At 41.8% G+C, this 13,012-nt stretch overlaps 1 protein-coding gene across 6 annotated transcripts in view; it reads right to left on the bottom strand.

The window, feature by feature from the left end:
- uckl1b (uridine-cytidine kinase 1-like 1b) overlaps nt 1-12,443 on the bottom strand; it is a 20,735-nt gene extending 8,292 nt beyond the window's left edge. For 2 of the 6 annotated variants that reach the window (XM_031844937.1, XM_031844935.1), the window contains exons 1-6: nt 8,720-12,291; nt 6,470-6,663; nt 6,024-6,108; nt 5,832-5,938; nt 4,368-4,538; nt 4,033-4,104 (exon numbers count right to left, since the gene is read on the bottom strand). In XM_031844937.1, the coding sequence (XP_031700797.1) occupies nt 4,033-4,104; nt 4,368-4,538; nt 5,832-5,938; nt 6,024-6,108; nt 6,470-6,663; nt 8,720-8,726 (636 nt within the window). In that variant the 5' untranslated portion in view covers nt 8,727-12,291. Of the gene's footprint in view, nt 1-4,032; nt 4,105-4,367; nt 4,539-5,831; nt 5,939-6,023; nt 6,109-6,469; nt 6,664-8,719; nt 12,293-12,314 lie in introns of those variants that run through there. The other 4 variants (XM_031844939.1, XM_031844938.1, XM_031844941.1 and 1 more) reach the window with 2 other exon arrangements.
- Between the last annotated feature and the right edge of the window lie 569 nt (nt 12,444-13,012).

Below are 13,012 nucleotides of genomic sequence, written 5' to 3'. Positions count from 1 at the left end.
GACCGTGGTGGAGTTCCTTTATAGACTAACGTGAAGTCACGTGACCGCGGTGGAGTTCCTTTATAGTCTAACGTGAAGTCACGTGACCGTGGTGGAGTTCCTTATCTTGATGAATAACTATAATAAACATCTGTTTGCCAAAGAGATTATTTTTTAATTATTTGCAATGGGAGTGTTGTGTATTTACACTCCGAGAAAAAGGTTTAACTTTGGTTAAACCGCTGTGCTCGTCACTGTCACTTTTTACTCAGCCGTCCAATGACAACAGAGGAGAGGCGGGACAAATACCACAAAGACCAACCGTCACATTCCTACATGTTGGTACTTAATGACAACAATGGAGGATAAATGAATCTGTCCTCTCTTTCTCTGCATCTCTCTCTCTCTCTCTCTCTGTCTCTCAGAAACGCTGCGCCTAGTTCTGCATTTAACAATAAACAAGTATTTAATTAGTTTTCAAACTGTCATCTTTGTCATTCTTAAAAAGGATAACTGAAGTAATCCATTTCCCAAAAAGAAACAGAAAATAAAACAGCAGATCCTGCGGTTGAGCCAATCATTATCACCACGGGGGAAACTCCTTCACCACAGCAGCGTTATCCTTCATATTATAACACACATTCACACTTAGACGACATGAAAACAATGACGAGCTAAATATACCGTCTTCATTCTATTTGTGCTGATTTAAGCTCAAACTCTAGAGCAGGGGTCCCCAAACTTTTTCCTGTGAGGGCCACATAACTTTTCCCTTCTCTGATGGGGGCCGGGGTCAGTTTGTAACAGAAAAAGTGTGACGATTGCAGGGGTGCCTAAATGTAAACATTTATTGTTTTCCAGAAAGCCACACATAACCAAATATTAATAACCCTTTCCAGGATCTTCACAGAAAAAAGTCAGGAAATAAATAACACTATTTGTGAAATAAATAATAACCAAATAACCCTCTCTGGGTTCTTCACAGAAAAAATAAAGTCGGGAAATATATAATAACACTATTTATGAAATAAATAATAACCAAATAACCCTCTCTGGGTTCTTCACAGAAAAAAAGTCCATTGAACATTAACTTTCTGTTGTGCCGTGCACAATCTTAACAGGTAAAAGTTTAGCTTAGTTGTCAGAGCAGAATCTCTTACTCAAATGACTCATATGAGCAGTCTCTCAAAGTTCTCAAAGTGTTCCTTCCTTATAATCCTTTTGTAGGTTCCAGTAGGCTTGTAGACACCTCTGTTTGCAGCTCTTTCTCATCAACTTCCCTGTGAAAACCACAAAGCAAGCAGGCTGAGAAACCAAACTAAGTGGTACAGCACCTACACAGCACAATACATTTCACTACCAGTATGGTTGTGGAGATGGATTTTATCCCAGTAGATGTTATTATGATTAAATTTGTTTGTACTCAGAATGACTCATTCAAGTCAGAAAAGTGAGCGTATGTTCATCAGTGTGAACTGTGGGCCTGCATCTGGCTGGTGAGAAGTTGAATGTCAGGTTCCATTCTAGTCACAGCCAGTCTCAAACACTGATGCAGATGTTCATCTGTCAATCTTGATCTCATCGGAGTTTTCAGGTGTTTCATGTGTGAAAAGGTTTGCTCGCAGATATACGTGCTGCCAAAAAGTGTAAACATCTTCATTGCGTGTTTTTTTATGTTAGGGTACGTATCGTTTGGGAGGGCGGTATAGAAGTCAATGAGACTGTTGGGCTTGAATGCGTCTTTCAGAACATCACAGTTCTGTAACTCGGCCAACTCAAACTGATAAGAAGGCTGGGCTTCATCGATGTCGGCAAGAAAGGGGTTCTGGAAAAGACGGATTTCTTTTGCATTAACATGTAGTTGCTGGAATCGCACACCGAACTCCGCCTTCAACATTTCCAGTGCTTCCACACATTTTTCAGCTGGGAACGGGACCGCTGGGTTCTCTGCAGAGAGGTTTTGGGTAGCAGGGAGATGGATGAAGTTGTGATTTTTCACTTGTTCCAAAAGCAGCGCAAGTTTCACCTCAAATGCTTTTATGTGAGAATACATGTCGCAAATGAGTTTCCCCTGGCCTTGTAGCTGCAAGTTAAGGCTGTTCAGCATTTCTGTCACGTCTGTTAAAAATGCGAGGTGCCATTTCCATTCTGGGTCGATCAGCTCTGGGACCGTTTTATCTTTTGAATGAAGAAATGAGTTAATTTCGGGTAGCAGCTCGTAAAAACGCCTCAAAACTCTGCCCCGGCTCAACCATCGGACCTCTGTGTAGTACAGCACATCGCCGTGCGCAGACTCCAGTTCAGACAGGAATTGTTGGAACTGCCTGTGTTTAAGTCCCTTTGCTCTGATGAAGTTTATGCATGACACCACAACCTTCATGACAGAATCCCACTTCAACACTTTGCAGCACAGTGCTTGCTGGTGAATTAGGCAGTGGACTTGTATCGGGGCGGTGAGACCCCGTTCTTCCATCTCCCGGTTCATGCGTCCTATTAGACCACGAGACGCGCCCACCATACTAGGAGCCCCGATGCTGGCAAGCTTTGACCAGTCTAGGTCCAACTCTTCCATGGTTTGGCATACTTTGCCGAAAATATCCTCCCCCGTTGTAGTCCCTTTGAGACTTTGGAGGGCTGCCAGCTCCTCGCACATCTCAAAGTTTGCGCTAACTCCACGAATAAAAATGAGCAGCTGCGCTGTGTCTTGCACATCCGTGCTCTCATCCAGTGCTAATGAAAAAAAGTCTAATTCTTTCGTCTTCTGCTGCAGCTGGGCATATACATTACCCCCGATTTCTTCAATGCGTCTGGTGATTGTACTCGCCGACAGACTCGCAGCATTAAAGACATCTTTCTTCTCGGGACACACCTCTTCCGCGACAGCATTCAAACATTTCTTGACAAACTCTCCATCAGTGAAAGGTTTACCGCTGCTTGCTATCAGTTGAGCAACCCGAAAGCTGGCCCGAACGGATGACTGGTTCAGCTGAGCTTGGCGTACAAATGTATTCTGCTGAGCTAACAGTCCACTTTTTAGCTTTGAGAGTTTGTCTGCTCGCATTTGGCCTTGCAAGTTATCATACTTGTCTTTGTGACGGGATTCATAGTGTCGGCGCAGATTGTATTCTTTGAATACCGCCACCGCCTCTTGACAGATGAGACAAACAGCCTTTTCTTTGCATTGAACAAAAAAATAATCGTTTGACCACTGCAGGTTAAATACCCTGCATTCTGAATCAATTTTTCTCTTACCTAACCTTTTCGCCATTATTCCGTTCTATTTGACAGGGGCTAGTGTAGGATTTGCGTGGCCAGACTGAAAAAAAATCATAATGCGTCTCTGGTATTGTTCAGGGGGCCGGGCCAAATGTGGAGGCGGGCCTTAGTTTGGGGACCACTGCTCTAGAGCGTCATTTTGATAATGGAATCGCTGTAAATGTGTTGAAAAGTTCACTGTGCTTTTTCTCAACAATGTGTGAAATAATCACACAAAACAGTCTCTATAAATAAATGATCATCTTTATAATTGATTCTGTTTTTATATTTTTGTTTTATAGCTTTGTACTGAATGTAAGATTAAAGGGTCAATGAGTTTTAATTAATATCAGCTATAATCACATTAATAAGTGCAGTATCCTTCTCAATAGACAGACTTGAAGATGAAAAATATGTTTTTAAACTCATAATTATTAAAACAAAAACATTTAAGCACCTGAAAGCATTAACTTTGTTGTATTAGTCTGTGTATAAAAAGTTAAGTAAGTGACATTTTACAGTTGAATATGAATCTTGTCACTTTAAACATGTCTTCAGTGTTTCTGTGCGTGGCACATTTCAGTAAACATTACATGCATATAAATAAAGAAGTAATATGAATCCTAATCCAGTGTTTTGAAGTTACATTTCAAGACAAGCCTGTTTTTGCAAAGACGAAACTGGTCGGTGTGAGTGAATTTAAAATAAGTTCCCTCCCACATTACTCACAGAAACAACATGTTTTGACTCCATGCACACAAACATAAAGCTGACATCAGCACGATAACCTTGCCCTACCTGCAGGAGCTTCTTATCAGCAAAGGACATGATTCCCTCGAAGATGATGACGCTGGCTCCGTACAGGGTTTTCTGTGGAGGACACAACGTTGCATGAGTTGTTACACACGGACATACAGGCAGCACGTCACCATCAATCCTAATTAGACCGCTGAGAGAAAGTCCGAAATGTGAAAAGTACGAGAACGAGCAATCACAACAACGGCTTGTCGGAGGCCATCTGGAGAGGCGGATTTGCGATGTGACTCTGAAGCTCTGGCGGAGGGAGATTATAAACCTCTTAGGTAATCGAGAGAAAAACTGAGAGTGCACCGCCGTGCGTGTTTCATCCTCACCCACTCCTTCTGTCTCCCGTGGGTCGTGAAGTCGTACACGGGGATCTTCACGCTCTTGCCCTGTTTGAGTTTGCGCAGCGTGTGCGTCAGCAGGTCGAAGTCGAAGGCGTCGGGGTGGTCGAAGTTGTAGTCGTTGCTGGCGGCCAGAGTCTGCTGGTCTGGGGTCAGCACCTGCAGGATCGCCACAACGCCGGGATTATTAAACAACAGCAAAAGACTTTCTGTGCAAAATATTTCATCTGTCTCTGTTTCTTGCTTTTGCCAAGACTCTCACATTAAAGTTTGCATATCAACAGTTTTACACGAATGCATTGTAATAAAAACAAGCACACAGGCTCAGATCGTGGTTTTACGTATCGTTAACACGAGCTTGTGCAAAAACACTTAGAGACCGTTCAAGAGCAGTCGAAGTTAGGGGACCTAAATTTAGGAAGAACATCATGCGCCACTGTGACGTCTGTACCAGGTGGTGTGTGTGTGTGTGTGTGTGTGTGTGTGCCCTTAGGGTAGCCCAGCATTACAACCTCAGACTTGGAATGTTGGATGATTTAGAAGAGCAACACTAATCCAGTGAACTCATTACACACTTAGTGTGATGAACTGGGGTAACAGGCTCAACACGAGGAAACACAAACGGGAGATATGAATTCATGTCTGGTGTTGCAGAGTGCAAACTGGCCACTTGGCCACTGGTAAACCCGGGATTACATAACCGCAGAGCGGCAAGAACGCTCCATTTCATTCCACCACTCTTCCCCCCCCAATTCGCTCACCGCTGTGCTTTGACTCTTCTAATATTTTATCCGTTCTGTCTCCTTCCTCTCCTCTTGTCCTCATTTCCCCCTCTGGGGTCCAACGGATCCTAAATCTAACACCTCTGTCTCTTCCTTCAGGCCACTGGAGGGTTAGTTCAAATGTAACTACTACAAAACACCATGAAACTTCCCCAGTTCATTACTGACATCAAGACAAGTTTTATCTGAAATGTTGTGTTTAAATATGTAAATGAGGCATTATGTAAAGGTAACTTTTGGTGAATTTAGTAGTAAAATAAACACCTGAATGTGTGTTTAGGATGTTTTCTTTAGACTAGTCTGACAGAAGACATGTTATTGAACACACACCTGTTTATGAATGTTGTGATGTGAGGTTGTGTGCAAATGGACACACACACACAATCATTACTTGAGCTGCACCATTATGGCCAAAATGATAATTAATTGATTTTAATTAAGGAACAAAATATTTGTATTGCTCCTCTATGTTTAAATAAACCGAGCACTGCTTTCACTTCGATGTTGAGCTACGTTACTGCTAATAAACCAATCTTTGCATCAAAATGAAATAACTTAAAATAAGTGTTTTTTCTTCACCTGAATCACATTCATCATGTGACTGTGGGAAGCCAAACATGTATGTGATTGATGCTTGTTTAGTAAATACACACTGCACACACATGCACACCTTGTAAAAGGAGTCCATGGAGAGCAACACGACCCACGGCACGTCCAGATCTTCGATGATTTTCCGAGCTACCGTCGTCTTTCCTGAAGCGCTGCCGCCGCACAGACCTGTGACACAACATGAGACACCACATGAGACACCTGTCAGGCTGCAAAAGTAATAAAAAAATACCTTTGCTTGGTGGGAACGCACTGTGCAAGCGCTGGCTTGACGAGGCACCCTGATAACATGCGTGCTGAGAGCGCTGTAGGCTATCGTTGTCATGCAGGGACGCAGGCTGAAACAGATACCAGAGCTCTCTTCAAGGTAAAGCAGAGACACTACTAACTCTGTTACAATGTCAATAACAATGTGAAAGAGCTCGTCGATACACATTAGCAGTAAATACAGTGTTCACTTATTACTGTAAAAAACACTTCTTATCTGCTTGTAGAGGGTATCAATACAAAATGACCTTTAAATTCAACAGTGTCCTAGTAGAGGTACTCAGTTCTTTAGACTCAGACTCAGTTATTTAGACTCAGACTTTAGATTTAGACTCAGTTCTTTAGATTTAGACTCTTACTCAGACTTTAGATTCAGACTTGGAGAACGTACTCCTAAAAGGAAAGAAAACATGAGTGTTTGTTGCGTCCTACCGATGACGAAGGCCTCTTTGGACTGCGCTCCGTGCTCGTTGTACCACGGCGGGCGGCCCGCGGTGTAAATGGTTCGTTTGGAGGTGCGCAGAAGAGGAGGATCGGACTTGCACTGACTGGTGGTCCTCTTCCTCGGGGAGAGGCCGGTGCTGATTGTGGGGAGAAGCCGGTCCAGAGACCCCTCGCTGCCTCCGCTGCAACTCAACAGAACATGTCGTCACCGTTTTGTTGCTCAAATTACTGGTTTTGCGTACAATTCTCTAACTCTCGCAATTTCTCATTGTTTTATTGCGCAGACATGAGCTAAATCACCCTCATTACAAACAGTGACATGTAATCAGGGTTTGTAATCTGCAGGATTGCCTTTGAGCAAAGCTCCTTCCTGTGACACAAACAAACACAAACGGGCAGCTCGTCTTTGGGATGGAATACAGATGAACTTCAGAGAACAGTGACCTTGTTAGCCTCCTGTGGGTTAATGATTAACAGGTGAGCTTTGTCTGATCATGTACAGTAAACTGCTGCAGATACCAAAGTGCACTATATGTTACTACCTCTGTGGAAAAAAATTATGTTGACTCGATAAAACTATAGCAACTACGGCCCCTCCCACTCATGCAACTGAATCATGCAGCACTGAGAGAGTTGCAGTGACTAAGACCTTTGTGATGAAGTGTTTTGACAGATAAAAAGTGACAAGTCGTTCAAAGCAGGTACGAGAGTCTCGTAGGAAGCAGGCACAATGAATTTGCATTCACTATTCAAACCAAACATGTTGGTGGATCAACATATTCTACACAACACCGATACTTCTTCCACTCTGAGAACTTCATGTACGACTCACCTGTATTTCAACACGCACACTTCTGTAACAGAATCTGGCAACCGAGCGCTCAGAGTTTAATTGAGTGGCACGTCGAGAGGACGGTGAAGAACAATGAGTTAGTTTATGGTCGTGACTAATTAAGATTAGGTAAGAACTGGTCTGACCCGTTGCTGAGTACAGTAACCTGCTCCCCCTCGGATGAAGTCTGTGGTGCTGTACAACATATTATAGCCTGAAGAAAAGACTGCTTGGACATAATCTTAATCACTGATGTCATAAATAATCACCAATGTCTTTGAGGCAGAAGTCTTGAATACTCACTGCAGTATTCTAGACATCCGCACTTCACCCAGTGAGGATTGTAAAACGCCAGATGCCATAACTACAGTACATTGTGTAAGAGAGCTCCTAGATGTAACCTTTAGTCTCTTTCTCTGTTATTCAGGACAGACAGAGACAGCGAGAGAGAGAGAGAGAGAGAGAGAGAGAGAGAGAGAGAGAGAGAGAGATTCTGCTGGTTATCAGTAAAAAGTCAAACCAGGGTGCCATAAAAGATAAGCCTGGTGGACTGTGCGGAATCATTCCCTTGTGCAATCTATCAATGCTTAGGTTAGGTTAACTTCTAAAGCTTCTTAGCTGTGAGTTACTATCAGTAATTAAAGTCCGCTAGTCGTCTTAGAGCTGCTATGTGAAAAGCTTTATTTTTTGTAAACAATGAGGGAGTTCAGATTTACCGAACCGCTTGAAAAAGTAAACATAGCAAAATTGCAAATAGCGGATGAGATGCATTGGGACTCGTTGGAGGCCTCTAGTGGTCGATGATAACAGCAGCAGTACATAAGACGGAGGGTTAAACTACATCTTGAGTCTTTTTCCCTCCATAGAAACCTCTCTACGTTGTGGAGGATCTTATGGATTAAAGGCAACACATGGCATTCATTGAGAAAAACCCAACCATAAATCTACTGAGCATGACTACAACTCCTCAGTGCAGCCTGGGTTATGAGGAAAACAATTCAATGAAGTGAGAATATTTCTTCAGCTAAAGACATATTTCTGAAAGACTAAATATTAAATAATTAAATGTGTTTGTCGAAACAAACAGTACAAAACTCCTCACACACTGAAGCAACTCTTTACTTTTTTTTTTACTCTTTACAAGTTGTGTCGAATCATTAATTTCTCCATCAGAGATGTGTAAAACAACAACACAATATGAACGTAATCGTCACGATATAAAAAAACACCAGTGCAGTCACTCATTTTCAACCCGTCATGTTAATAAGTGACAGATGTAAAGTTTCCCAAAGCAGTTCAACAAGAACCTGATATCAAAGACAGCAGCCGTCTCTCCTGTTCATCCACAAAAAAACAGAAGCTCCGGAGACAAAATATCCACAAATCCATAAATAAAATGCACTTACCTGCCATCAGATCTCAGATTCCAACAGCCAGATATTCTAGCTCCTGAGTAGGATGGTAGAGAGTTCATGACTGGAGGAAAAACACATGGGAGGCTCCCACTGTGCGTACTCCACAAGTTGTGTTTTAATCCCAAATTACTGCCAACAAGTACACTCCAAGTGTATGTATACACACACACACACACACACACACCCGCACAGTAAAGTTAACGGCCGTGCCCTCTGGTACAACACATCCAGAGAGACAGAGGGCAAAATATAGAAAGGGGGGAGTCAGATTAGATGAGAAATGAAACTTTAAAGCATCTGTTTAGCTTTCTGTTTCTTCCATTCAGTGGAGCAATATAGAAAGAGAGACAGAGAAACAAAGAGAGAGCGAGAGAGAGAGAGAAAGAGAGACAGGAGGCACTGCAGCTCGATGTGGAAATTCAGGAGCTTTTCCCCTCCCCTTTCTCTCGCTCCACTCCTCCCCTCAGCCACCCGGCCAACAAATGTAAGAGGATAACCTCCCCTTCAGATTATGTTCATTAGGTGGTATTAATAGCATCAGGTTAGAGCCGGCCCTTCCCACTCCTGACACACACACACACACACACACACACACACACACATATGCCACGCTCGGGTCATCTGCTTTTGACAGTCGGTATCGCAATATAGTGACTGGAGCTGCAAGAGGGACGAGAAGAGGTACCAATAAACAAACTTGAAAGAAACTCCTCCTCTTCTTCAAGTTTGTGTTGAGGAAGCGACAGAAAGGGAAGGGCAGAGTGGAGGCCCCCCCCCCCCTGCTGGGACTTGCTATGTGTCTCTTAAACCGAGTACACCAGAGTCTGGAGACGTCAGCACGACAACAAACACACACACACACACATGTGTTCCCTCCCTAACTTCACTGGAGGTGGAGGGTGGGGAGTAAGCAGCATGATGAAACCCAACACTACCGCTACTATCAGCTGACAGAGGAACCACCCAAGGCAATGCACACATACGACACATAAACACACGCATGCACTCGCACCAGACAAACAAATCATTATTCTCAGAGATCAGAGGAGACAGACGAGGCAAATTGTTTCCAAAACCCTAAACTCAGCAGGCCAACAGCTCACTAACCCACACTGCTTAAGGGGAAGTTAAACCAACATTTAGAGCAATATTTGGAGAGTGGACCTCATGTCGGGTTTACTTCCTCGTTAAAAAACCCACAGGGGAGAGGCACAGATGCAGTGTTTATCCCTTCAATGTTCACTGTAGTTTTCGGGACTGTTGCTTTAAAAGCTGCAGCCAGAAGACAGCTGCTGTAGCAAGAAAGCCACATGGAAACAAGAAGCCTGAACTGGTTACTATGCCAAACATCCAGCTGTCTGTCTCTCTGTGGCTGCAGACAGACAGACAGACAGGTCAGCAGACACAACTCAAGTCACATTAACTAATACTGTAAGTACAGCGAGAGACGTGTGTAACTACTACTTATTAAACTTCTCATTTAAACTTTGATAATTTCATCATTAAAGAAAATGAATGTCTCTAAATTAAAAAAGTCACATTTCACAAGAGGCCATAACGATATTTCAACATGATCCAAAGTCCACACGCTTTATTCTTATCTATTTAAGAAACTAGGACAGACTTATGTAAGCAGATACTATATATACATTAAGGTATATATGTAAATACTATATGTACATTACGATATATATATAGTATATACAAAATAACTGACCATAGCCATGCAGCTAAATACATTTTTTTTTGAGGCTGTAGTTTTCTGGCACTTGTGAGCTGTACCTGAGTTATCTTTTTGCAGCAATAGCAGTGCCAACAAGGCTTTGGCATGTTCCATTTAATCACGTGAGTCTACCAAAAACAAGGAAGAAACCCCCTCAGCGGATAAACCAATGCAGCAACACCCTCTGGTGGCTCAGTAGGGGAACCAAGTGGAACCTGTGAGACAGCTGACTAACACAGCATGACGCCATGTATATTTAGATCAGAGCATTAGCCACCTAGCTAAATAATATGTTATTCTGTAGCCTTGTATTTCATCAATCAATCAAACTTTATTTCAGACTCAGTGTCCATATAAGACAAATACTCAAAATGACATACAAGAACAATACAAGTACAAAAGCCTATCAATGCCTTACAAAGAGACAGCTGTACCAATGTCTCCACAGCTGGGACTGGTAGCTGTGTCTCTTTAGTAGTAGCATCATGGCGTCATTTTAAGCTACTTGAAGCTTTTATTTTTTGTAATTTGACCACAAGTGTGTGTGCAATATGCTGTGAACAGACATCTTCACTCCATCTGTACACGTACACTATTCATCCTGAGAGGAGGGCATTTTTTGTTTGTCAGAAATCAGCATTTTAATCAGCAGAAAAGAAAGCCCACGCCATGCTTCTCTTCTGTCTTTTTCCTGCTTCATTCGAGCTATGAATGTCTCCCTTTAAGCTAATGCTAACGCTACTCCAGTCACATGTCGCATATTTTAGGAGACATTAAATATACCTGTTTTTTATTTTTTTTATTCTAGTTTTGAGGATGATGACAGTGAAGCTAAAGCTATGTCAGGGGGGCACCGCGTGTGAAATATGTTGAAAACCAAGTGAGAGAGTTTGGGGCAAAACACTGTGGTCATGTGGTCCGTCATCCGCGGAACCTCGGTCACGTCAGCCGGCACTTGAAATGTAATGCTCGTCTATTCGAGGTGCTACGGTACGGGTGCTTGGATAGCCCAAAAAGCCCCGAAATAGACCTATATTTCATCAATAATTTGTCCAATTTGATATAACAAGTCAAAAACAACGTAATTCTGTACATTAAGTGAAATATAACAATAATAAAATCTGAAATTACACTGCTGTATAATCTTTAATTGAAAAAGGGCTCGAAAATTATAATATGACCTAATAATCATCTTTGATCTCTAAAAAAAACATTTCCTTCATTGGTTAAGGATTAATTTTTATAAAATGTCAAATATAGGGAAATTATGAATATCAAAATGTCATTTGAGCTGACTTTACATCTAATTTTCTCAAAAACTGTACAGTAATATTTTATGACAATATTCATGTACATACTGAAGGTCGTCATTAACAAGAATCCAGTGAAATATTGACATAACCTCTTAAGGATTCATTTTTATAAAATGTCAAATACAGGGAAATTATGAATATCAAAATGTCATTTGAGCTGACTTTACATCACCTCGAATAGACGAGCATTACATTTCAAGTGCCGGCTGACGTGACCGAGCTTCCACGGATGACGGACCACATGACCGCAGTTGCAAAACGACGGTTTGAAAGTACGATGTGACATTTTTGTAATAAACGGTTAACGTCGTTACGGTGTAATTAACGTCCCGCCTTCCGTAACAGCGACACGTTAACTACTTTTACATAAAAGATGACGTTACTTGAGTGACGGGTCGTGTTTCACGTAAAGATGCTTAAACCAACTCACAATTTTAAATGTCAAAAAAAAGTCCCCCCAACACCCCCCCTTCCAAAAACAAAAACCGTTTTATGAAGTCCGTGATTTCCGGTTTTAAAAAAAGACAACGTTTTAACCGTTTTGTTTTACCTGGTCGACACAGAGGAAGCTCTCTCTTCGGTCTCCATATTTGAGAGCCGTTCTTCCCTGCTAACGGCGGACATTGCTTCTCTGTTGACAATTAGGTGTTGAGAGTAGAGCGAGCGTCAATGTTTTCAGGCATCATGGGACTTGTAGGCGCATCGTATTTCACTGTCGCGACGTTACAACTCCTCCCCAGACGGACTTCAAGACCCAGAATGCACGCGGCTGCCTTCAGCCTATACAGCCGTGTGCATGTGTGGGATTTTACATCTGAATACTGATTTTTTTTAAATCACTTTATTACATACATAGATATATTTTATTACACGTTTGTGTGGTTCAGTTATGTATATTATAACACAATACAAAAGTAAATTACAACTGACAAGAATGTCAGTTCTAAATTGCTGTTACAAATTGCACGTATAGATCTAAATCGTTGTAATATTAATAATAATAATCATTATTACTTGATAATAATCATGTTAATAATAATAAGTATTATATATGTGTGTATATAAGTATATATATGTGTTATATATATACACACACATTTATATTAAAAGCTGACACAGTTAACACAGTTTTAGTCAACAAACTTTTATTAATTAGTTGAGGGATACTAATGCACAGGTAATACAACAAGTTTGGGAGAAAGAATGTAACAGCTCGGACTCGGTGGAGGCGCTGATGCCTCCTACGTT

The sequence above is a fragment of the Anarrhichthys ocellatus genome, unplaced genomic scaffold (genome assembly GCF_004355925.1).
Source record: "Anarrhichthys ocellatus isolate YVR2014 unplaced genomic scaffold, GSC_Weel_1.0 scaffold5, whole genome shotgun sequence".
In the NCBI taxonomy this organism is placed as follows: Eukaryota; Metazoa; Chordata; class Actinopteri; order Perciformes; family Anarhichadidae; genus Anarrhichthys; species Anarrhichthys ocellatus.
This window is presented reverse-complemented; position numbering and strand designations above follow the sequence as displayed.